The sequence below is a fragment of the Amblyomma mixtum genome, chromosome 10, assembly GCF_055824585.1.
Source record: "Amblyomma mixtum isolate Tamu chromosome 10, ASM5582458v1, whole genome shotgun sequence".
In the NCBI taxonomy this organism is placed as follows: Eukaryota; Metazoa; Arthropoda; class Arachnida; order Ixodida; family Ixodidae; genus Amblyomma; species Amblyomma mixtum.
In genome coordinates this window covers 145,313,623-145,340,659 of record NC_143021.1, presented here as the reverse complement: position 1 = coordinate 145,340,659, position 27,037 = coordinate 145,313,623, and the positions used below count along the sequence as shown (strand labels likewise).

General features: G+C 47.2%; 1 protein-coding gene and 1 pseudogene across 1 annotated transcript; both read left to right on the top strand.

The window, feature by feature from the left end:
- The first annotated feature begins 2,870 nt into the window (after positions 1–2,870).
- Positions 2,871–5,706, top strand: LOC149327202 (uncharacterized; annotated as a pseudogene).
- Positions 5,707–15,898: 10,192 nt separating this feature from the next.
- LOC149327201 (uncharacterized) lies at positions 15,899–25,253 on the top strand. The gene is made up of 2 exons (XM_089564815.1): positions 15,899–15,942; positions 16,670–25,253. The coding sequence occupies exons 1-2, from the start codon at positions 15,899–15,901 to the stop codon at positions 18,930–18,932; spliced, it is 2,307 nt and encodes a 768-aa protein (XP_089420941.1). The 3' UTR covers positions 18,933–25,253.
- Positions 25,254–27,037: the final 1,784 nt, after the last annotated feature.

Here is a 27,037-nt window from a genome sequence, read left to right as displayed (position 1 = left end):
TCCCTGTGTTCGAGCCGGTAGGACAGCTGGGGGGTACGGAAGGCGGTATGGAGAGTTATCCAAGCCGGCCCTCACTTGATGTGAAGTACCAGGTTGAGTTAGCGAAGGCGCGCTTAGCGGACCTTCAGGCTCAACTCGCGAAAGTGAATGGCGGAAAGGCGGTGCTTCGCGAGGAAGAACCTCAGGATGTAAAGTATGTCTTGAAGGTTATAGAAGCAAGACGCCAGCAGGTAGAGCTCGAGATCTCTAAGATCAAGGAGAGCAGAAGAGCCAGTCAATCAGCCACGGAGAACTGCTCCGAGTACCGAGAGGTGAGGCCGCCTGTGCTGGAAGATAAAGGCTTATGCTTCTCAAGCACAGGTGGAGGAAAGAGCAGTCAGGTCGCTATAGGCAATCAGCCGATATGCGCGGACGCCTCTTTATTAGGAAAGGCCGCAGAGAGCGCAAACGAGAATTCTGAAGGGCGCGGCAATGTCACAGCTCCTCCACCACCGCGAGTGGCTAGCAACGAAGAGGAGCAGCCCAATTCTGATGATCTAGGGCCAATCGAGACCAAATTGTCCGAAATTAAGCAGGAGAGTGATCTAATTCCTGCAGGCTCTATGAATGAGATTGTGATCTCTGACACGGAGCTAGTGACAGGAGAAAGGCTAACGTTGCTGGAACGGCACACTGTGTCGGTCATAGGGCATGAAGGGCTTCGTAGCGTTGCTGATGGCAAGAGCCTTTCATCCGAGGCAGAGAGCGGAGGTGGGCCTGCTGGGCCGACCGGGCAGAGCGCCGCACAGTTGTCGAACGCACCCGGTGTGTGTCCGGCCAGGTCGTTTGAGGACCCGGAAATGAGTGGCGACTTGCCGCAAGGCGAGCTCGGGTCAAGTGACTGCGAGGGAGCTCATGGAGCCTCGGAGTTAGACAATGCCACGAAGCCGGCAAATGCCTATCCAGCACGGAACGGCAACGTCAGTGTTTGCCCGAGCAGGAACGCGGCAAACGACTCCAAGCGAGACAAAGTAGCAGGAGGCAGGTGCGTGGCGTTCACGTTGAAAGTCGGTGTGTGCAGCAGTACGTTCCGTGCTGCAGTATGCCCAATCAAGTGTAGCAAAACTGGCCGCACTGATGTGGTTGGACGGGCCAGGGGCTATGCTCTTTACGCACCACGCGTGTCGTACTGGTGCGCCGGAGAGAGAGTGCTCTCAAGTGCGTCGCATGGTCAGAGATTTTCACCTTTCGAGGATCAGGACGTTGTTTTCGATCCTGGAGGGCAGCATTTTTGAATTCTTGCCCCGCTGTGGCACCAGCCTAATGAGCCGAGTGGCAGTTAGGCGTTGTGTTGAGACGCGTAGTGGCTCGAACGCACACAAGGACGCTCGGTGCGACTAAGGAGGCTCATGTGGCCACTTACGGACGTCGTGCGAGTGCTACTGAACGCTCTAGTTGCGAGTGTCGGTGTGTGTGTCGAGCAGGACGCGGGTGTGCATGCTGGTGAACTGGGTGCAACGCACCAACTTGGACGCTGTGTTACGGCGCACGGCAGGCATGCCACTGTGTGTATTTAAGTGTGCATTTTGCGTGATGTGTTGGTGCCCGTGTGCATTTTGTTGTTTTTGGTTTTGTTGGTGCAACTGGTCGCAGCGCGACAGCTTGGACTTCGGTGAATGCGCTGGTTTTACAGGTGTGAAACGCGCATTTGAATGTGTACGTTTTGTTTATGTTATGTCACCCGAAGGGTAGTTTCGTGTCAGACACCGATCCCTTTTGTTTGTAATTCTAAAAGTGCCATTTGAGCCCTTTGTAGAATCTTGGGAAGGGTGTGTAAGGTATCGGTAGCGTTCGCGGGGGTCATCGGAACGCGGCTGGGGGCACTCAAAGCGGAGCGTCTCCTTATTTGGAACGCGGCCGCTGGCGAACGCGCCAAGAAGTACGGGTGTCCACCCCGCCCCGCGGTACCGACTCGCGCACGTGCTGGCGCGAATGTATATTTGTGTTCGTTTTTATTTTATTTTGTGGTAGAGAGGGTCGTCTACCTTGTAAAAGCCGGAGTGCTGGCCATGCCCTTGAAGAGCCAATCATGTTAATAGTGCAACATGATTGGAAGTTACCGAATGTGGGCTGGGCCTTTAGGGCTTTAAAACCGGGCCCCGGAGCTGGAAGCGGGGTTCTGCGCTAAGGTCAGATGCTACGCATCTTCGGCAACGCCGAGTAGGGGCCTCCCCTGGTATTAGCCAGATCCACCTTTTTGTTGTTTGTCCTTTTTGTTGCTAATGTCTCTAGTGCCTTAACTTGTATATGCAAGGTAAATATTTGTATATAAAACTTCAAGTATTCCTTTTTGTTATCCCTGTGTCTTCAAGTCTTCAAGTTGGAACAAACCGTCTCTGGCGGGGCACCTCTGGTGCAAGGAGAGTAGAAGAACCTGAAATTTACTCCCTCACTGACCACAAACCTCTGACGTCCGCGCTGGCATCTGGCAGTACCTCCTATGCTCCTCGCGAAATCAGGCAGTTCGCCTACATTTCTGAATTTACCTGCGACATTCGTCACATCAGCGGCAAGTCCAACTTAGTTGCCGACGCTCTTTCTCGAGCTGAAGTCAATGCGATGGACAATGGACGGCCAATTATCGACTTCACGGCTATGGCTGCTACTCAACGAGCCGATGCCGAATTGCAACGGTTTTGCACGCGTGAAACCTCTCTGGTGTTGGAGGACGTCTTGCTCCATGACTGCGCCGTCCCCCTCGTTTGTGATACATCAACATCAACGCCCGCTTCAGCCATCTGCACGTCGACATTGTCGGCCCCCTTCCTCCCTGCGGGAACCACCGCTACCTGTTAACCTGCACTTACAGGTTCACGAGATGGCCTGAAGCAATGCCCCTTCTGGACGTAACCGCGGAGGCGATCGCAATAGCACTCATCACACTGTGGATCAGCCGCTATGGTGTCCCTTGCACCATTACGACTGATCGTAGTCGTCAATTTGACTCCACCTTATTTGCCAACCTATCTCGGCTCCTCGGCGTCGATCACGTCAAGACGACTTCTTACCACCCAATTTCCAACGGTGTCATTGAGCGTTTTCACCGGCAGTTGAAAGCCTCACTTATGGCGTCCGCTTTTCCTTCGCCATGGACTGAGCGCCTACCCTTCGTCCTGCTTGGTCTCCGCACCGCACTTCGCAGTGACTCTTCTACCTGTGCAGCAGAGCTACCGTTTGGCACTACTCTCTGTGTCCATGGTGAATTCTTCGAGCCCTCACCACCCACGCCTGCTGACGTCTCAGATTACGCCTCTATACATAGCGCTATGAGCACTGTCGTTCCACCACGTCAGCGCCAGTATTCTTGTCGTGTCCATGTCCCCTCCGACCTTCAGCGGTGCACTCACGTCTTTGTTCGCCATGACGCCGTACGCCCGCCCTTAAGGCCACCATACGATGGTCCCTACCAAGTGCTTCGGCGTGCCCCTAAGCACTTTCTCCTGCTCATCAACGGCCGGCAGGACACAATCTCAGTTGACCGCCTTAAACCTGCTCATCTTGACACCGACGTCATCACAAACTGTGCCGCTGCATTCCCTCCTGACCGTGCCAGTCCTCATCACGTACGATTTGTGCCAAGAGTATCCGCTTTTCGCCATTCACTCCTCGCTCATGGCGTCATCGCTAGAGGGGGGGCCCTAGCGCGCCATCTTGGTCCGGCCACAGAAGACGACGACAGCCCCAGTACGCCTGCCAAGCACGCATAGACTGGATTTTGTGGCTGCTTAACTGCAAGGCCGGCGGCGCGCTGTTCCCTTCCCGCCTGGCTGAGCGCGTCCAGCCGAATATATTTGTGGAGACCCGACGATGACTGGTGTCTAAGAGTCGTATCCACATGTCTAACACCGAAAAGTGTTTTGAAGGAGTGCGTGATAAGCTGGTGACACAGCCATTTTTAACATGTTGCCGTCCAAAGCTAGCGCTATTCTTGAAAGAAAGTAAGTTGTGTTCATTGGAAGAGTTTGCCGACACTACAGACCAATTCCTCGAGGCTCAAGGGCTGAGAAATATGAGTGAAGCAAAGGAAGGAACTCAAAAGGTCGTAGAGACATGCGACAAAACCAAGAGCCTACGGCGGTGCTTCTAAGGCGCCAGTAAGTTGTTTCCTCTGTGGCGAGGTGGGACACCGTGCAGTTGACTGTCGGACTAGTAGCGTTGCCCAAAAGACAGGTTGTGTGTCAAGGTTGTAATTGGAGAGGGCATACGGTGGATGAATGCCCATATAGAACGCAGGACCAAGCTGCATGCGTTGTCGACTCTCGGGTAGAACTTGTCTCGCCACCTGAAGTTCCACAGCTAACAGGAGAGCAAACGCCGCTGGAAAATGAGGCGGTGAGTGGAACACCCAAGTCGAAAGCAGTAATGCAGGTGGTGGTTGGGCAAATAGGGGACTGTCCTATATTGGTGCTTAGAGACAGCAGAGCCAACACAGTTTTGGTTCAGAGAAGCTTGGTGAAGGACGAGGATCTTACAGGGGAGGCGTCAGCCCTCACTCTTGTAGACAGCACAGTCAGGTACCTTCCCGAAGCCAGGATCCTAGTGTCCACGCCATATTATACTGGACAGGTAGTGGCATAATGCGTAGAACAACCAATCTACGATCTGATCTTGGGAAACATTACGAGTGCAAGAAGTGTGGAGAACCTTGATCCCGAGTGGAAGTTGCGCAACGTTGAAGAATACCCAAAGGAGGAAAGGCCCACGACAGCTCAGGCGGGTGATGGGGCAGTCAGTTTCTCGTCGGCTGAGGAGACAAGAGTTCAAGTGGCAGCTCAAGCAACACAGCATCCGCTCTCTACTCCCGTTACGATGTGTATGAGCGTAACACCAGGCGTAATTTCATGTAGGCAAAGAGAAGACAAGAGCTTTAAAGCCTGCTTCAAAAGAGGTGGGCAAAAGGTGAAGAAAAGAAGAAAAAGAAAAAAGAAGTAAAAAAAGTAAAGTATAAGGGCTCTTCTACAAAGCAAGGGGGATGTGTTTTAGGATGTCCCGTGCAAAACATGTCATATGTTGCTAATTGGATCTCTCTACAGATAGACCGATCAGTGTTAAACGATACCTACTACCTTTAGTAGTTGAAGAATCAATTGAAAATGAGGTGCGGGAGATATTGGAGCTTGGTGTGTTTGAGAGGTTGTGGTCAGCATACAATGCGCCTCTCGTAGTTGTCAAAAAGATGTAGCTCTCTCTGGGATGTATCCTATTGTTTTTGTGGTTGTTGTTGTTGTGAGCTTATACAAGGGAGTGTGTTGTGGACATTGACGCATTTCTCAGGGACACCATATGGACAGCGCCAGTGGTGTGTTAACCTTCTGTAAATGCAATTTCGTGTGCTGTCTCACTGGTGTGCTTTTGGTGTGTGCTTGACATCCGCAGTGTGCTGCGTGCTTAGTCCAGAATCGCCACGGAAGATAGTCGGTCAGCTGGAAGGCTTGAAGAGGATGATGTGAGAGTTTTTCATCACATATATTAGGAAACTGCAAATAGAAGTATGAACTAAAATCTGAAGAAGACGAAGAGGATGACGATAAGCATGACGTGTATTAATCCAAGAATAAAGAAGATGAAGTATTCGGTGTGGTGGGAAGAGTTCATTGGTGGAGAAGAGAAGATGACGACGACGACGAAGACAAGGATGATGTGTACCAATGACAAGGCTATAAAAGCGCGAGGATAGCGTGGCACGGGGGGGGGGGGGGGGAGCGGAGGTTCCGGCGGGTCAGGAACATCTTGGCTGGAAGAGAGCAACGCCGGCTACTGTTCCGGTGACCTCGACTTCTATGGCGTCGCACCATAGACTTCCTGACGTTCCTGAGCCCGTTCCGGGGAGTCAATGGCTGACGGAACCACCTGCTACGGCCAGGGGTGCCTCCAGCGCTGTTGCCACCCATCCGGGTGGTGCCCTCCATGCCAACATCGTCAGCATCGCCTCCACGGGCACGTGCCCCGGGAGCTGGTACGGCGACGCCAACGCCGCCATCAGCGACGCCAGCCTGAGCACTTCGAACGCCGGCTCGACGCCAGCTATCTAGATGCCACTGACTGGACCCATGCAACGCATCAGCAGCACCGAACCGTGAGCGCATACGCCGAACACTAGTAGGCTGGGTGTTCCCGGGCCATACGTAGTGGTAGTCTATGTTTTGTGTTAGCTTTGTTCGTTAGTTTTGTGTGCTAGGGTTCGTGTCACGTAGGGTGTATTAAATGTGCGTCTGTGTGGGTACACCTGTCGCCCGGTCCATTTTTTCGTCCCGAGCGTTCTCGGGGAGATCCGTGACAGTGTGCCCATGGCAGAATCGTGTATACTGAAACCATACGACACAATATATATATATATATATATATATATATATATATATATATAAGCGGGAAACAGCAAAAACAACCTGCAGAGCCAGCTATATCTGGATCACGGATTAATCAATCCATCAAGCACATCCACAGTAGCAAGCAACAGTGCCCTTCCGTACGCTTGTGCCCAGGGTCGAAGGTACAGCTACGCCCCGTTTCTATCGTTGTCCCACTGTGAACGAAGCTCCAAACATCTCAACCTTTAAATTAGCTCATTTAAGGCCAGTGTTTCCACTCTTTAGTTTCCATCCTATACGCGACCAAACGACTGCCACAGCTAGTGCTTCAACATCGTATTTGTGGCGTGCAAGTTCTGACTGTCGCACTTAGTTGGCACCCATTGTTGAACAGACACCGTATATTTTAAGCGTTTAACATCATAACAGACGCTGCCCAGTTTGCAGGAAATTTAATGCTTTAGATTTTCACACGGCTGTGTTGGGTTTTCTGACAGGTTACCTTTTCGCTGGTTGGTTATCACCGCAGCCTTGTCGCCAGACGCGTACACTTGAGTTGGACGTGAACTGTGGTTTGAGGAAGCTGTCGTGGCGTTCCGGCGATGACGCTCACATGTCGTTGGAAGCGAAAAACTACGCTTCGTTCCGGGCATCTCTTGTGGTGGCGGGGCTCTTCGCTGCATGGAGGATGGAGTCCGCTGTGCGGGGCACATCGAGCCTACGTAGCTCGACTCGCTGATCGCGGTCGCCGAGGGTCAAACCGTGGTAAGCGTAAGTGTTTCATTAACTTACATAGTGTAACTTTGAGACAATAAAGACGGAAATAAATTAATTTTGCAGCGAACTTAAACCGACACTGCAGAGTGCCAATACGATTATACGATCGGATCGGATTGGATTGGATTGAATACAACGTCTGACTTGATGGCAATCTCGATGTTGCTGCCTCGCTAATTTTGTGATCGACGGAAAACTGTCACTAATCGTAATCCTATTTGTTCTACAATTTTCCGAACTATTTTATTTTATACTTATTTTACAAGATGCACTACTTTGCGTGCATTTTTTGAAAAAAAAATTGTTCCAAAACTGCTTGTGTTATTACTCCGCCAAATTGGGCAGACCTTGCTTTGTTGGTTGGCCTGTTGGTGGAAGATGGCTGCCTCCAGGGTGGAATATATATGGTGGCTATAGTGGAAGAATAGTGGAAGATGCATTTCTTAAAAATTTTCATGCACATTGCTCAATGGCACATTGCTTGGCTGCATCTTCGCAGTCTTTCAGCAGCGATTTCTAGCAGTTCCATTTGTAATATGACGAGGCGTTTCTTCTTAATGTATGAAATCAGCCCCCGCAAATGCTTTCGTTCTACAGGCGCTTCATCGCATAGATTTTGTGTATTTCTGGAGGCATTGCGATTTCAGCGATACAGTCCGCCGCTGCTGGTCTGTCATTGCTTTATTTTTTACCCTCCAGTAGCAAACCTGTTGTGTGCTCTACTTCTGGTATTTGGTGACTTCTCATCACGACGTACTCTTCTCTGTATCCCTCATTAGATATCCACCGCGAAACACTACCGTCGTGATGTGGTGGCACGTAGTGGAAGCTGTGACGCCAAATAAGGTTTAGTGGACCATTGTCGAGGTGGATTAAATTTTTGTGTTGTTACATTGTCAGGACATGCTCAAGTGCCTAGCACGTGCATTGTGGTAAGATATTGGTACCGACTTCAAATTGGAGAACCGCAAAATGCTTTGGTCACCTTGTGCTGAAGAACGTGCTGTTTGGCTGGGTCGGATTTTTGCTGTGCTGTGGGCACGCAGTTTGCAATACAAACCTCTTCTGGTTGTTTATCGCCAATTTATAAGCGTGTATGCTTTGACATCTTTGCCACTCAGTAAACCAGTTGAAATGAGTTACCTATCTGTGTTGCATATGTGCCTTCCCACTGTAGTTTTTCCTAACACTGGCACACTATGCATTCGACCAAATAAATGTTAGTGTACCAACCTCAAGAATGCGCACTTCACGAGAATCAAGTGTGTGTTAACTAAACACACACTTGATTTTCATGAAGTGCACATTCTTCATGAACAGTATTATTTCGTGACTAAACTATGAACACTACAGATAGCAAAAACTTTCCTTGTTAAAGGGCATATGGGGTACTCATGCAAGCTGTCATCCAAAAAGCTGTGGCTATCCCATCTTTCAGCACAAGTTATAGGAAACACACAAAACTGCAATATTTCAGCATTGCGAGCTCAAAATAAAATTTTGGCTCATAACAGCACGAACAGCTCATGACAAATGCAATAACAGGAGGACTGACATGTCCAGATGTGAGTTGCAGGTAGTGTAAGGTCTGCTGAGGGGTGTGTTCAGATTTCACTTTGAAGCTAAGTAGTTGCATTATATTTCAATTCCTAACAGGCAACCTGTGATGAAGCCAACTGCGTTGATTGCAGTGCCGCAACACAGCCTAGCGAGAGGGGCAAGCATTTTGTAGGTGCACCTGTGGTGCTTTTCCATGCCACCTGCTCGCTTTTATAGGCATGAGCATGTGTGCTCTGTTGAAGCCACATGTAATGTATGCCAGCTGACTGCGCTAAGATGAGAGCATCTAGGCAAGGGATGTTTTCAGCCAAACATACATATTGCCACCTAGCATTGCCAGGTGGCGCATAGCTGCTGACGACGACGAAGAAGGGCTCGCGCCGTGTGGAATCTGTCTCCCTTGCTGCCACAGCTTGCGTGGCCTTGTCTGTCTTCGCACTTGTTATTAAAGCCCCCCTTCGTCAACAAGTACGTTACAGTTACGTTACGTTACGTTACGTTACGTTACAATATCTAATCATTCATAATGTGGTTGCTGCCAAAGCAGCTGACAGCAGCAGGCTTTAGATGCACATTTAAACAATCTTCCTTTTTCATGAGATGTGTCACCTTACAGGGAGGGCGTGAAAACTCGTCTGCCACCCATAAAAAATTGTTGAAAACAAATGCACGTTGGTGACACAGGCGCGGTCTGATTCCACAAGGTGCCAACTATGCCTGCAAAGTGGCAAGAACCACTATCTGTTGCCTGCGCCTGTCTTTAACATGAACTGCGCTAGCACCGCTGAAGGTTTGTTTCCAACCTGTGAAGCAGCTCAAGGAGGCGAGATGCACGTGCGCAGAGCGGCCATGTGAAACAGCTGGGTTGCAGTGCTGCCTGGGCACTGCAGGTTGCCATGAACACAACGTTGACGCTGAATGCACCCATTTCACCGAAGCGGTGGCCTTGTGGTAAAGCATCCGCGTCACATTCGCGAGTTGCGGGGTTCGATCCCCAGTGCCGCCGGGTACCCACCGGTTTCTTTGATGAGTACAAGAATTCCCCTGGCCTGGTGCTCAGCGCATGTGGGGTGAGATGCGTGGAAAAAGGGTCTAGGCCACAGCTGCCTTGACGGATCAGAGATAAGTTCCCCCGACAAGCAACCCTAAATCCGCCTCGTGTGGTAGAAGCCCGACTTGTGGCCCTTTTCTCATGAATGTGATGGAGTTCTCTGCCTTTGACAAAGTTTGCTTTGTACCTGTCTTCAAGCCCACAGTGACGGGATCTGAAGGCGCAGGCTCCTTTCCCAAGCAATGCAACCCTAGGAAGCCGAGCACCAGGCCAGGGCATGACTTCCACCCATTTTGAGAAGGCTGTGGCTAGAGTTCCGTCCAGACGGAACTACAATTTGCGCTAGAGTTCCGTCCAGACGGAACTGCATGTAGCGATGGGGTTCCGTCCAGACGGAACTGTATCTGACACCATACAGTTCCGTCCAGCATTATCTGCCACAAGAGTTATGTCAAGACGGAATTAAAACTGGCGTTAGGGATTAAGAAACCAGTTTGCTTGCTGACTTTTGCATGCCCATTTAAAAAAGTGGCAATCCTGTTCCGCCTAATGTGTGACACGATATTCTGCTGCATCTTTTTTATTTTCCAAGCAGTCAGTGAGAAATGCCAATAGATCGAGTTTTGGCTTGGGTTTGTTGGCGCGTTTGCATAATGCTTGTTGACCGTTTGTGTACGTGTGTCTTTTTCGCGCTACGTCACCTTGCAGCACAAATAGCGACAGGGCTTCACATCACTTCGCGAAGAGATTCTGCACTCTGCTTCTAACAGTGTCATTTTCCCGATCCTGCATGCATGCACGGCAGTTATACGCGGACGCGTATAACTGCCGTGCATGCGGACGCGGACGCCGTACGCGGACCCATATTTTGGTGCCGTATACATGCGTAGAGAGAACATCTGGACAGCTTTCTCAACTGGTTATTACAGAGGCAAAGAAATACTTTATGCGGGTAGAAATCACCTATTTTGTATAGTATGGACCGTAAGGACATTAGACAGTTTTAGTTTTACGTACGTAAACGTGAGCAGTATACGTAGCGTACGCTCATGTCGCTTGGTACAGTTTTAGCTACACGTACGGGACGCAAACTGTGTAGATCTGCAATAGAACCTAAAAAATGCGCTAGCATGTTGTGCCGTGTCATCTAGTACAGATAAAGAAAACTAATTTTGCTTAGTCGAGCTGCTTGGAGCGGAGCCAGGCCAAGCCACAGTGCGGGCGGTAAACTTTCCCCCTTTCTTCTGACAAACGTTGAGCGATTTCATTCCACCAAACTGTATGTTGCATGTTATCTTCAAAGGGATTGCATTCCTTCACGTCCCGCATCATATTTAAATCGTCGCTTTTCGAGAAGCGAAGGCACGCTGGTGTCCCACTCATTTTGACGACGTCTGCGTATGGAGTCAAAACGAGCACCGTTTTGCTTTTCCCGCCGACTGTGCCAAGGGTCTCGCGATACCCCGCGAGGTTTTGAGCTTCGCGTGGTCTCGCGAGACCGTCGGCACACTCGTTGCTATGACGACCACAAACGCTTCTTTGTCAGGCTTAGAAGCTGCTGAAACGGGTTTCTATCTGGAAAACAAAAGCTAGTTCTCACCTAAAACTTCATGCGAGAGCAAGAATGGACCAACTGAAGGCAAATACAGCAGTTTACAGCACTATACCACGTGGAGGGATTAGCGACCAAGCTGTTATCGTTGTGAAGCGGGCGGGCAGGGCGCCGCCATCTTGCCAACGCCGCGTACGCAAGCAAGCAAAGTGAAGGCCGCAACGCAAAGATCCGAATCTCACGTAAGTCCGTGCGACCCATGCAGACACTTCACGTTCTGCGCATGTGCACTGGTGACCCGTAAGCGCTCTACTTACGTGAAGCTTCTACGTACGTGAAACTAAAACTGTCTATTGTATGGATGGACTCTAGCTGCAGTAAATATTCCGTCTGGACGGAACTGCAGCAGCAGCAAATGTTCCGTCTGGACGGAACGCTAGACAGTCCGTTTTGAGAAAACTGGTGGGTACCCAGCCGGCAGCGGGGGTTGAACCTACCACCTCCCAAAGCCGAGGCGGGTGCTCTGCCACGAGGCCACGGCCGCATCAACCACAAAATAATGCTAGCTAAGCTCAAGCACTGGGGTTTCCGCGGGCAGTTTCTTGGCATAATTCAGTCTTACTTGAGTTCTCGATTGCAACAAGTAAAAATAAACAATGACTTATCTTATACTAAGCCCATCGTTTCAGGTGTACCGCAAGGTAGTATCTTTGGGCCATTGCTGTTTATTCTCTATGTTAACGACATTGTCTGTATTAGTAAACTTCCAACTTTCGTCATTTATGCTGACGACACCACTTAATTCTTTACAGCTGCACAGTTTCCATATCTCGAAAAACAAGGCACAAAATGTTTGCAGTTGCTCGTAGAATTGTCTGAAAATAATTTTATTAAATATAAACACTGCCAAAACGAAGGCTGTGCTTTTCAGGCCTTGTAATAAGTTGACAAATATGCCACCACTCTATTTAAGGATCGGTTAGTCACTTTATAGAAACAGTCCCTGCGGTAAAAAGCTTTGGTGCTATTTTGAATGAAAACTTGAACTGGAATGATCACGTTGACGTGGTGGTGAACAAGTTTTCAAATGTTGTCGGTATTTTGTGTCGACTGAAATCTTTCATGCCGAAGATTAATCAAATGTTGTACAGTGAGTTGTTTTCTTCTGTTGTAAATTATTGCTTTTTGGTATAAGGTGCCACGTCTTTTACGAATATTAACAGCTTGTATCTCCTTCAAAAGAAAGCTTTTCGAAATGTAATGAATGCTCCTCGGCTAGAACACTCCGAACCGATTTTCAATGAACTTAGACGTATACGTTTGCCACAGCTTTATGAAACTTTACTTCTACGGCAGTATAAAGCCCCTGTTGATAAAACTAATTGTCCAACGCTAAAGCTGTCAGCCTTGCAATGCGGAGAACAAAAATACCCTACGTGAGCGACATTAAAATGGTATGTACCAACAAATTATGGTTGTCAAATGTTGAGCTGCACTCTCCCATGGCATTTAAGTAAGGAGTCCAAAATGATTAACACCTAATCCCAGGTTTGTTATTTCTGTTTCTTTTGTTTTCCAAAAGTGCCATGTTATGTACGACTGCAATGCCTCTGTAGGGCGTGTCGGCCTCGTCAAGCTTTTCCATTGGCTTTTTGTCGGCACACCCAACATCGTCATGATGTGAAATAAAATAATTCTGATTTCAAGTGTTTGTCAATGACACTTTCAAGTCAGCTCCAAAAGTAAATTATTGAGGTCGCTTAATTATTTTCATAAAGCAGTTAAAAGTATAAGAATAATTGCAGTATAGGTATTTGGAAGAAATTCCTCACCAATATTAATTACGATGATTTGTATACATCAACGCAGCATCATGAAGAGTGCTTCACTGTTTCAAGCTTTGTGCTCAGCGTTAGTATGCAATGACACACTACTTCATAGTGGTGCAAGTAGCTTCTTTATACAGTCATTGCTATATGGACATCAAATGCTCTCCTAGCTACTTTTGCTCTTCTGTGTTCACCTTCTCTGTCATTGGTCTCCTTGCCATGTCCGCTTCGTTTAACTAATTGAATGAATCCTTAAACGTGAATGGGCCTGTGTGGTAATGCAGCGGCAAAACCATTCTGTTGCACGAACCAGGATATAGGTTTGATTCCTGGTCTCACGTACATACTTGCATACATTTTTGCCCCCATCCTTTTTTGATATCTCTGTTCTCTGTGTTTCACCAAATATTCCCTATCCCTTTTTTCCGCTGGTCACAGCCCAGCCATAGCTTAAGATAGCACATATAGCAATTGCTGCTGCAGGCATACATATTTTCCTACACTTTAACAACAACAGACTTGACTCCATTTTAGGGTGTTACATTAGGGACTGGGATTGACAAGATATAGGGCATTAATTGCAGCAGGCACAAAAGTGTGATGGGCAGAATATGGCAGCAATATGGTATGGCTATGATAGTGGTACGGATTTCTCTTGCAGACTAAGTACGAAAATCCCAGTCTGCACATAATTTTAAAGCACACCGAACAACACCAGGTGAGAACATTGAGAGCAGCATAAATTGCATTGACTCTCTAAGCGTGCTGAAAGCACTCCACTCCAAAAAATTCAGTAAAATTGTTATTAGAAGATACCATGCACCATACAGCAACAGCCACAACACATGGAAAACAATAAAATTACGCTGGGTCCTGAGCCAAGTCAGCATATGCAGTAGCAAAAGAGCTGAAGGGAGTGCTGCATGAGCATATGACGAGAAACTAGAAAAAGTAAATATTCCGCATAGGTTGCTTGAATCTGGTGGATAGTAAGCTACAAAAGAAATAGCGGACCACTTCAGATAATGCAATCAACAATAAGGTACACCTGGTAAAGCAGAACCTCGGGCAAATCAAAGTCACGTCGAAACCAAAGAATGCTTTATTGAACTTATGCCACCTCACATCAGACGTATGCGCCTTACACGTAACTTCAGGCCACCGTGGTGGCTCAGTGGCTATGGTGCTCGGCTGCTGACCCGAAAGACGCAGTTTCCATACTGGTCGCAGCGGTCGCATTTCGATGGAGGCTAAATTCTAGAGGCCCATGTACTGTGCTATGTCAGTGCACGTTAAAGAACCCCAGGTGGTCGAAATTATTCCCGAGACCTCCACTACGGCGTCCCTCATAGCGTGAGTCGCTTTGGGATGTTAAACCCCACGAACCACAACCCACATAACTTCATGCTAATAAAACAAGGAAAACCTGTTTGTGAATGCAAAATTGGTTACGGTAAGACATATTTTTTCATGCAGAAAGCCCGAAGTAAAAAAAAGCATTTTACAATTTCTACATAAAAATATGTTTGAATCTTAATTTACTGTTAGCAAAGATTGCCACAGCAGATTTACAGTGAGTTAAGTTCCTAAAAGAAGGAAATATCATAAACAAACTGCAGCACATTAAAAGCTAATGGTCTCTGACCGCAGCAACCACTTTTCAACCCTGTGCTTGGCACATGGATAGCCTTAGTTTCTAATGCTCCATAAATCCAAAAACGCACAAGCTTAACACGAATCCAAGGTGCTGCGCTGCACCATGCCTCATTGCCTGCTCTGCACTGACATGTTTCACCCCATAATTTCAATATATTACAGTCAGACTCTGCATACAGTTAGAGTGTATGTGTCTGTTAAGACATTTTTAATTAAAAAAACACATACTCTCTCTGTGTGTGTGTGTGTGTGTGTGTGTGTGTGCGTGCGTGCGTGTGTGTGTGTGCGCGCGCGCGCGCGTGTGTGTGTGTGTGTGTGCGTGCGTGCGTGCGTGTGCGTGTGCGTGTGCGTGTGTGTGTGTGTGTGTGTGTGTGTGTGTCGATGAGAGGGCACCGGGGTGAAAGCAGTTGACTTTTGAACTGCGCGCTGAATATTAGGGAAGTTCTTGCAGTTTTTTCAGTACACCGACAATGGTGCTGCAGAGTTTCGTTGCCATACATTGCAGATGTAGTATGCGGTATTATTTGGTGGGTTTACAAGACTGTTAGGGAGTCACCACGAGCGTGTAGTATGTTTTTCAATAGAGAGTCTGCTCTCATGTGTGTGTGCAGGCTTCATGAGGTGGAAAACTGAGTGTAGTACTCCCAGAACAGTGCCTTCACTTCACTGCTGTGTGCAGCTAGAGCATCAGCACTTTAAACTGGGCAATTGTGCTCGTGCTCGGTGCCTCAGCTCTTGACAGCATAAAGAGAATGAGGCTAGCAACGAAAGTGTCATTCTTTCTTGGTGCTTTTGTTCATCTTCTTGGCCTCAACTTGCACTTAGTGTAGCGTCAGCTCACCAACTTGTTCGAGTCAGCAAGGTGACATCGCTTTCACGGCACAGCAACCTGCCAGAGAGAAGCAAAAGAAAAATTTAAGATCTCACTTACATTTTGTACCACCTCTATATGAAAACTGTAGCTGTGCTCACCGTTGACGCCGGTTTTGTGGCCGCGATACTCGGCCGAAGAAATCTCGAGCCTTCAGGTACTCCGGACGTGCGCGCCGGGTTTCGAAAAGCGCGCCCAGGCAAGAATGGTTTCAGCTTGGGTTTCAGCCAAGGAGCGCCGGCGGCTGGCGTAGAGATGGCGCTACGCACGCAGGCGATTTATATAGTGCATTGCTCGGAGTAAGCGTTCATGAGGAAAAATATTTTAGTAGCAAAGCGTTTTAGTTTATACACTACACTACATACTCGAAGAAACATAAGCGCGTAGTGCGTTTTGTTTTCTTACTATTTTGGTTTAGAGTAACGTAACCGGAACTTCCGCTGCTGCACTTTCGGGTGTTCGGAAAGACGCGCCGTCGGACGTCGCCCGGCGGAGGCCTCCATGGCGGAGGCCGCCACCATCGCTGCATCACGTGATATGTGACGTCACGCCAGGGATGAAGCGGCGCGCGCCCGCCGTCGCGTCAGTCTCTGTGCCCGCAACCGCGCCAGCGTCTTTGCGCCGGGCGTGTATGCGGTCAAGATGCCTCCAAACGCTAAGGACGTTAGTAATAAGAATGCAAAACGAAGGCTGCTTCGCATCCACTGGGCTTAACCTTGATAAACCTCCAACTTTTCTACACCTACTGTGTCCGAAGGGGGAGAGATTAAATCTGGAGAGCTATCATAATAAGGAACCTAGTTAGGCTTTTAAGACAAAAGACATCTCCCATTTCAGCCCAATTGATCTCTTTCCTGCTCTAGCTTCGAGCACCCGTCCCTATGAAAACCACCCGATATTTTACTGCTCCTTGCTGTGACTTATACTGCCTTGTATTCGAATGCACTCCTTTACATTCGGGAGCATGTTTCGCGTCATTTACATTTGAGCAGTGTCCTTAGCCTTCCCTTGATGCTTGTCTCGCAGGCCCCTGGCACGCTGGCGGAACCACGGTAACCAAGCGGAAGCGAGGACAGGACGAGCTTTCAAGCGTGGCCCTGTTTACGTTGACCTGCTCGAAGAGGTCGCGGTGTCCGGGGCAACACCACTGGCGCTCCAAAAGATGGGCGTAGCCCTGAGCGGGGACGCCGACCACCGCCAGGAATGCACGAGTCAGGAAGGCCGCTTGTGCCACATCTTCGGCAGCTTGAAAGTTTGGAACAGCGTCCTCTGGGCGATTGGGCTGGAACTGCAGGAGAAGTCTGCCTCGGAGCTCTCCATAGTGACGGCAAGCGACGGCACGCGCCTCACGCAGATGGCTACTGAGAACGAGAAGATGTCGGCGATGATGCACCTGTACGTACTGCTAGCAGATCACCACTGCGTTGTCGAAGCTACCATCAATGACAAAGTCCTCACCGGTGAACAAGAAATCATTTGCAACGCAATTCGCGACAGCAGAGGGTTGAAGAGGATCACGCTAGCGTTTAAATCCCCCAGGCTAGTCTTCTCATGGAGTCACCTCGCCGAGGCCATAGCTTCAGTGACGCGGCTGGAATCGCTCTCCTTGCGGGAGAACTTACACGGCGCTTTGGTCGCCAATCTTGCACCCATGCTTGCGGGAACAGCTTCGTTGAGAGTCTTTTGTGCTCGGGACATTTGTGTGGAAAATCCGCCCGTCAACGTCTTCATGGAAGAGCTGTTCAAAAACACGACCATCACGCAGCTGTGGCTAACGACAAAGGTTCTTGGCCGCGGCAACCTGGATGTCGGCCTTGCTACATACCTACGGTGCAATACGACGCTGACGTCACTGAAGATAACTGCTCCACTAAGTGGCCCGGAGGTCGACGTCAGGACACTCTGCCGAGCCCTATCGGAAAACACGGTGCTGACTAGGCTAGATCTAGAGTTGTACAGGCTCAGGTCGGACAATGCCACGCCAATTAAGTGCCTTCTAAACAGCAGCAAGTTGCTGAAGTATTTCAGCCTCGCCTACCAGTATATCGATCGCAGCGATGCAGCCACCAACGAACGTCGAGATCGTGCGGACGTTCTGTCTCCTATGCAGTACTGCCCACAGTGCCGCACAGCCCACTCAGAAGTAACCGGTCGCGTGAGACCATGGATAATCGCACTGCTGACCGACGGTATGGCCCTGCAGGAACTGGCATTCTCAATGTGGGGTTTTTGTCTCTTAGAATGCATAGGATTTCTGCACGCAATGGCCAGAAACAAGACTCTGAAGCAGCTAGCCATTCATGATCTGCATCGTAACGCTTTACGTATGTGCAGCGCTGTCGCTGAAAGTGAAGAGCAGGAAAGGGTCCTGGTCAACGGCAAGAGCACCGTCATCTATCCAGAAGACACTCCGTCTAGGAGGGGCCAGTTTCAGCCTGTGCCTTTCAGCATCCTCCAAGCTGCTGTTAAAGAAGTAACCACGACCAGTAATCTCACAGAAATCCAGCTGCAAGTCTTCTCGATTCTGTGCGTCGCCGGGGAAACGGATCCAGCATCAACGGACATTGTTCAGCTGATAGAAAAGGCGCGTTATATCAAAGATCTGACACTGAGTACTCGGCGCGAGTGCTGTAACAACTGCTGGAATCTAGGCGCACCCGCCATATGCGACGCTGTCTGCGGCAATTCAACAATCAGGACTCTAAGCGTCCATTTCGCGAGGCGAGGCTACTTTGACATGGCACCGTTGGCCAGGCTTCTCCACCGAAGCCGCACCCTGCGCGCGTTCTCATTGAAACCAGAGGGCAGCAACGGTTTCACAAAGTTCGTCACGGAGCTCTTGCAGTCCGAATTTGAAAACAACTACACCCTGCACAGCCTGACATTTCCTTACGAGGGCGGCGAGATGATGAAAGAGCGTCTGGCCATACAAGATATTGTGCACAGGAACTGGTCCTTGCAAAAGCGCGCTGCTGGCTACGTCACCGGAACTAGGGCCAGGTACACAGCAGAGGCCTTTGAGACGGTCTCAGAGTCCCCCGCACTGATAGAGGAGCTTCAATCGGTGGCGTGCATCGAGGAAGCTCGAGCGAAGCGACTGGTTTCTGAGAGCGCACTCCGACTGGCGAACTTCGGCGAGTTCATGCGCCTCGCAGGCGTCGTGTTCGATTCGGTAGAGTGCAATCCCAGCGAGGAAGGGAAAAAGCAGCTGGCTAATTTGCCCGAACTCTGCCTACGCCACATACGGCAGTTCTTGCGCCTGAGCGACGTTCTCGAATCCCCGAAATAAGCACAGAGCAGGCCAATGACGATCCGACCAAATCTACCACACGCAATTTTTATTATTTTTTTCAACCTTTCTTTTAGTTTTTGTTTACGGTGCATAGACAGAAGGGTCGTACAGCAAAAACGTGGAGAAACGTCGGGGAGAAAAATAAGGACTCGATTTAATTTGAGGACAACACAGCGAACTATGAAAAGAAAAATGATCGGTGAAACAACAGATTGGAACAGGGCAAAGTTCTTCAGGGAACAAATGGTAGTTATTCATAGGCGAAATCAAGAAGAAACTGGCATACGATCCGAAGGCAAGTTAACTCTCGGCCGTTAAACAGACTGATCACTGAGCACAACGTGCCAAGAGTTCATGGTGGGAATGAGTTTGGGGTGTCTCGTATTGTGAGAATTGTGCACTGCGATATCGGAGAAACAAGCATTTACAATTTTAATTTGGTGTTGAATATCGCATAGAGTACTTAGCATACAGCACTTCTAACAAAGCGTTTCGGAATCAAGCACCTTATACAGAAAGCTTTCTAATGTGCCTCAAAAATGCTTTGCTTAAAATTCAGTATTCTGTCCCATTAAGGGTAAATGACTGGGGCCCAAGGGAAGGCAAGCGTAGCAGGGAAAGTCAGGTGGGCGGATGAGATCTGGAACTTTCCGGGCATATGGCGACTGGGGATGAATGGAACATGGAATGAATCTTAACTGGGGATGAATGGTAGAAGCCTTTGTCCTAGAGTGGGCGCAGCTTGGCTGATGATGATGATATAATGAAGGGTAACCGGTGATTCATTTCCCATCTGTTATAGAGACAGCAGACAAAGTTCATTTATTTAAACGCAAAGTGTAGCCATCCCAAGAGCCCGAGGTGGGAGGGATAGCGGAGGAAGCCGGCGGCACGCAGAATGGAGGGAAGGTAAAGGGGTTTGCCGCAGGTGCACGGTAAAAAGCTCGTTTGAGTTTGAGCCTATTATTTATTTATTTATGTAATTCATTTATTATTATTTATTTATTGATACTGCAATCCCGGTGTCGGGATTGTAGTGGGGTGAGGAAAGAAAACTAAGCAGTTTAACAAAACGGGCACAGGTAAACAAGTAATAATAGTGCAAGTTGCAGCTCACAGTCAAACAGAAAAATGTATATATATGTATACATACAAACAATGAATCATTTCATGGTAAGTGCATTCAAATAAACTACGGAATATGCTGTGAGAACAACTCCAGTGACGGTTGCAACACTTCGTTGTAAGTGAGGTTATTCCAATCGTAACTAGTTCGTAGGATGAATGAGTACTTAAAGCAGTTATTACTTAAAGCGCGAAAAGTACTTAAAGCGCGAAAAGGAGTTAAACTTAGCTCATGTCGTTGCCGGGTCGCATATCCAGATGACAAAACAAGAAAATCTGTGAGTTCAGTTCTGAAGCGCCCATTAATAATTTGATAGATTAAGTTTAGTCACGCAGAACGATTTCGCTCAGTTATTGTCAGCAAGCCAGCTTTGATTAAAAGATGTCTAACTCATGTACGTCGGTGATTGTTATGTATGTATAGAGCAGCCTTCTTTTGAACCCTCTCTAGTTTTTTATATATTAGTCTGAGTGAACGGGTACCAAATGACAGCAGCATAATCTAGGGTAGGTAGAACAGCACAGTTGTAAGCAAGCAGGGGGACAGACACAATAGGCAATCGCAGTGTTCGTCTCAGGAAAAAGAACTCACAAAAAGCGTTCCACATTATGGAATCAATATGTTTATTCCAGCTAAGACTATTAGTAACCCAGAGCCCTATATATTTATATTGTGTTACTTCTGAAAGTGTCACACCGTTAGTAGAGTAATCAAAAGGTAATAGTTTATTTTTGTGAGAGATCCTCATTAATACAGTTTTTTCAACGTTAATGGTCATTTGCCATGCAGAACACCATGCAGAAATGTTTCGCAACGCACTATTAAGTAGGAGTAGATCTGAGACGCTTCTTACTTCAGTATAAATAACACAGTCATCAGCGTAAAGTCTAATTTTCACAGGAATGTTAGCGACCATATCAATAATATATATTAAAAACAACAGAGGCCAAAGAACAGAGCCCTGCGGGACGCCAGAGTGGACTGTAAGCCTGGCAGAATAATGACCTCTAAAAACCACGAATTGTTCTCTGTTTGAAAGGTAGGCTATTTCCAGGTCAGTTATTTTTTCTTATGAAGTATTATTTCTAATTTATGAATTGACTTTTCGTGAGTTATCCGGTCAGAAGCTTTTGAAAAATCCATAAATACTGCATAAATCTGCGTTGTATTTTTTTTAATGGATGAGGCAAAGTCACGAACAGTTTCGACTATCTGTGTGCAAGTTGAGTCGCACCTCCTGAATCCATGCTGATATTTAGCAAAAAGAAATATTAGTTTCGAGGAAGTTTGAAATGTGGTTGTGAATTATGTGTTCGAGCAGTTCACAAGAAGTCGATGTAAGGGCAAATTGGGCGATAGTTCGTGACGATTCGCTTATCTCCACTTTTATGAAGTGGTTTCACTCTGGCAGTCCCGCAGACTTTTGGAATTTGACCTTCACATAAGGACCGTTGTAAATAAAACAAAAATATTTAGATGTCTATTGCGCGAACCTTTTTAAAGAGACATTAGGTATGTTGTCCGCTCCAGGTGAATTCTTTATACCGAGCTTAAGCAGCATATTTAATATACCATACTCGCTAACTACAAGGTCCTCCCAAGGCGGTAGTGATGCTTCAAATTTTGGAACTATATTGTTGTCGGGCCTAAATGTAGACTTAAAATGGTCATTGAAAGCATTAGACATTGTTAATGCGTCACTGACCAGGCTACGTTTAATTTCAAACTCATCACTGATCCTTGAGGGTGTGGAAACCAAACGCCAGAATATTTCTGAAGACTCTGATATAAGTTTGGGCAAGGATTCTTTGAAATAACGCTGTTTGTCAACGACCGTTTGCTCTTTTAGCTGAGAACAAAGGAAAGTGATTTTTGTACTAATTCCGGAGAGGGAATATTTGTATTTCTTTCTCTTTTCATACGTTTCAGTTGTCTTGTTAGCTGCAGTGTCACCCGAGAGATCCATGGGGTTTTGTTCTCTTTTTACAATCACTGGCGTGGGACATTCAATACATTTATGTATCATGGTTTTGAACTAGTCCCAAGGTTCGTGAACGATGGCAGTGTTATTACAAAATATGTCAAAATTGAAGGAAAGGACATCGATAATCGAAGCATCGTCAGCTCAAGAGAAGTTCCTAAACTATGTTCGAGAAGAATTTTTATCAATAAACAGGGCAGAAATAGTCTGCAGAACAGTCTGGTGATCAGAGATACCCGGTATCACTACACACTTAGTTTTATTTCAAATTGTTCCAGAAACAAAAAAAAGAGGTCTAATATGGACTTTGAACTCCCTTGTTTCGAAGTGGGTATCTCTACAGTTCGCATCAAGTCAAACGAGAAAACTATATCGAGCATGGCCTAACTTTATTTATAACAAAGAATTGTGAGTGCGAACGTTGACCAGTCAATATCCGGCAAATTGCAGTCGCCTGTTAATATAATAGGAGCATTTAGCTTGATAAAAGTGGTCATATAATCTATTAGGTTATCTAAGACATCGACTGGCGATCCAGACGGTCTATATCATGCTCCTACAATATACCGGACATTTTTAGGTATGCCTTACAAAAAATGCATTCAATATTAGGCACTTCAGACATGCTCAGTATATTCAGACGTTTTTTAAAGATGATGGCAACTCCACCACCATTTCCACCACGGTCCTTCCGAGGTACAGTGTAATCAGCTGGCACAAATTCACTATCGTAAATGGCATTGTTTAACCACGCCTCTGGTAAGATCGCGATATCTGGATCTTCGGCAAGCAACATTCCTTCTAACTCACTAATTTTGTTTAATATGTTTCTACAATTGACATTTAGTATATTCAGTGATTTAGAATTGTGCTTCTTGTGCCAGTTATTTTCATTGCTCAGTTTGAAACGGGTACCTTTGACTTCATCGTAGCCGTACTTTACACTATCAACAGACAATTTATTGTGCATCAATTTCATCTTGTCTTCATTAGGTTTTTCTTGTGCGGCACTCTTCCGCAGGTTCTTTTGTACTTCGCGCGTTCTGGCAGAAAAGTTTTCAGAAATTGATATTTCAGACCCCTCTAGCTTATGAGCTGACTTCATTGGTGACTTCTTTTGGCAATCCGAGAATTTCTGTATCACAGAAAGTTCCTCATCTTAAGATTTGTGACCAAGTCTTGACACCTTTCAACGCTAGAGACAGTTAACCCCAGTTTATCCCGGAAGACCTTAGTTATTACTTTGCTTTCAAGTTCAGCTGCTGTCTCTTCGTTCTCTTCAGCCAAACCATATATAATTAAGTTTTTTGTTCGACTTCTATTTTCTAAATAATCGACTTTGGCGTTTAGCGCAGATAACTGTTGATGAATGCTCACATCAGTGTCTTCCAATGCTTTCACACGGCTGTTCAATGGGTTCAAACCAGCCCCCCGTTTTTCAAAACATTCTATGCGCTTTGTCAGTGTTAAAATGTTCTTCTCAATGTCATTTTGAGAATTCCTCAAAGCATCCACCGCTGAGGTTAATTTCACCTGGCCGTGCAGTAATTCTACGAGCATTTATTTTTCTTGAGGACCCGGATTTGCCCCTACATCTTCACACACCAACAGGCCCCTATTCATAGAATTGACATAACTGAGAACATTCATCAGTGATTCTGGGCAGCGCAACAGCACTAAGAAGTAGTTATCGCTTCTACGACATTTAGTAGGTAAGTACTGAATAACCTGCAGCACGAAACAGAAGGGATTTTTTAGCCTGTTGCCATCGAGGCTGCTGCCATGCCCACTGATGAGGCTGGGTGCGGTGCGCCCTTTTGTAGCAGGGAAGAGGGTCATGTGGTCCGACGTAATCGTAGTTCGCATAGGCATTATGATGATGGTTGGAGCCGACGCGACTTCCACGAAGCAAATGTCACCGGCAGGTGTCTGATATTAGATACGCCTTCAGGTTTTCATCGCTGTGTGGTGCAGCGGGTAAATAACCACATGTCATTGGCTTGGCTCGTAGCAGAACCATCTTAGAGTCAATGGATAATTATGCAGTGACTCTACTGTAAGTGTATTTGGGACGCCATCCACCGGCACGAGGACGCCAAATTCGTGGCCATACGCATGAACTCACTGACTTGCAGGGTTGCCCTCAAGCCCAGGACCCTAATAATGACTTGTTGCAGTGGTGCTGGTATTTTAGACAGTATGTGGCCACGGTGCCTTTACGGAAGAGTCTGTATGCTATTTGAGAACTTCGTCCGCATTGTTCTGTTATCCCAGCAGACGCAGTTTGGTGCTATTACCGTGTCGTCGTAGGCGTAGCTCTGCCTTGACAGCTATCAGCGTTTTGTGTTCAGTGTTAAGATGAGTCTTAGTGAGGTTATGATATGCCTCTAAGATGCGTATGCTATCTTCTTTCCTTGAGTCTCTGGTTGTTGAAGACGCCTTTGATGAGTTGTGTTGTTTGTTTTGTTTGAGTTTGCAAGAGGTGTGTGGTGTGAATCGCCTTGATATCTTGCTGTAGTTGTAGGCCAAGCTGAAAATTTTGTCCTGTGCCTAAGGGTTTCCTGTAGAGGATAAACTGTATGGAACGAGCGTGAATGGGTGCTTTTATTACAAGTAGCTTGGATTTAGTGGGCGCTCAGGTGAGGCCTACGGATTGCGTTCCAGTTGGTGTTCCAGTGGTGGACCAGGCGTTCCAGTGGTGGACAAAAGTGTGCTTGCTGTCTTTGTGATACAGTGCGTGTGAAAGTTTCGGGGTATTTTGAAGTAGTATAGGTAGCAAGGAACAGTGATGTTCAATAGAGTGATAAAGCAGATCCTTCTAGAGCGCCGTGATTGGTTAAATGGATTGTAGGTGTTGCAAGGCCTCATTCGCTGTGTAAGGGAATAGGAATCTTTGTACGTATATCGATGCACGTGTGCCGCGGTTTGTTGTTTCTGTAGCCTGATATAACTCAGGCTGTCCAACCTATCAATGGTGTAGACGGATTCTCACGACATCGCGGTAAATCCTTGTTAACTCTAGTAGGGCTTGCGAGACAGGGGATAGGTGATATGCGAAAGAAATCGCGCCATCTAACCGCGACGTCGTGTAGATCGGTCGACACCATTGGCTGGAGTGCCTGCTCTAAGAGGGATTGCACGCTTCTTGCTTTAGTTGCATCCTAATACAGTGTTGGTAGAATGTGGTCATGACTGACGTTGTCAATGGCTTGGCAGTGTTTGTGTGATTGTTCAACACGGTTTTCTCTGATGTTAATCTGTATGTTATACTTCAAAAGGCAGGGTGATAGCCCCACTAAATCGCTTATTTATACTCGTCTCCTGTATGGTATTGTTTTCCTCAGCAACAATTTTTTCAGCAGAGATTTGATAGCACTGTGCTCTTTCTTAGATTTTTTTTTCAGGTGCACCTGACTACAGCAACTGCATGCGCCCCTAGCGTCATTGGAGGAACATACAAATTAGGTAGGTCCTGTTAGCTGATAGCGGGCGAGATGTACAGCGATAAGAAAGCATCTAGAAGAGAGAGGCTGACAAGCTTGAATTGCGGTTTATAGATAGAAAAATCAGGCTGTGAGTAGATGGACTGCCGGAAATACCTAATGTGGACAATCATAAATATCTGGGAGTGTGGATCAGTAAATGAAAAGGAAGAAGTTCCGTGACAATGCACTGGAGAACCTGAAGAACTTAAAGGGATACTGAAGCAAAATCTGAAAATAGAACAAAAAGGCTGAATATAGATTCTCGGAATGTGATTACACCGAAATATAGTCGTCACTGCGCATATTTTTCAGCGGATGGTTTTATTTTCGATGTTTCATGAGCGCGCGCCAAGTCCTCCCGGTCGGCGCGAGGTGGAAAGCGTGACGTCATGGCACTCTCCAGCGGCGACAAATATGGCGGCGCCCTTCGATGCATGAAACTTCGCTTCGGACTGGTTGCGTCGTTGTTACTGGCTTCTTCAGCGCGTTCACTGGCCATAAATGGGCCACCGGTCTTGCGCTTCATCTCCTGTTGCACATAAGATCACTTACGAGTAATAAATTTGCTTTATTTTTTATTTAGAGTGACTATTCTGCCCCCTTTAGGCTAAGAGAGGTGTCGGTTTGTTGACAACAATGCTTCCCCTCCTAACCACCAGATGGCGCCACTAGTCTGAACATCGTCGCGCTTCTGTTTTAAAAGTGAGAATGCTAGAAATGGCGCAAGGTCCGGAAAAAATAGCTGCATTTAGCGGACGTGAGCGTGCATACGGTTATGGTATGTAGACAACACCGATTAACATTTTGACATATCTGTGTACGCCGTTAGCAGACGACAGACATGGAAAAGCCGCGAGTAGCGATGGCAATCGTGCTTCTGCGGGAACGGTGGGCGCGCGGATGTTATGACGTCTAGTCGCAGCTTCCACAGGCGGCCACCAGGTGCAACGATACGGCAATAAATCGCAAAAAAAAGCGTGTTATCCGCCTTTTTCGCTAAAATGCTTGTCATATTTATCAATTTTAGCAGTCAAGCTCTTGTTTACATGCAAAAGGTCAGCTCCAAAAGTTTGGTTCAGTATCCCTTTAAGATATCCTGAAGAACAGAACCTGCAGACAGTATATGCACCAGGATGAGGCAGGTATTCGGTCAACGAAAAAAGAACCACAAAGGACCGGACAGACTACAAAGGAATGCGAAATTTCTCATTCGTTTCTAGTGAGCAAGCGTGCCAGATCAGGCTAGTTGGTGATTCTATCTCTGCTATGAAAGAAAAGTGAAGGGTCTTAACGTAGTTGAACTGAGCAGACGTACGAAGGCATGTGTTTGGCCTTGTTAGCTCATAGTTGTGCTTTGATGGGCCATCGGCACGTCTAACGACGATATTAGTTCGATAGTTGTATTAGTTGATGAAGATGACCATGTCCAATGCACAGCGTAATAGTGTGTTCCAGTTTAACGCTAGGCGCGATCGGCTGTGGCAATAGCATAGTGCTCTCGTGGAGTGTA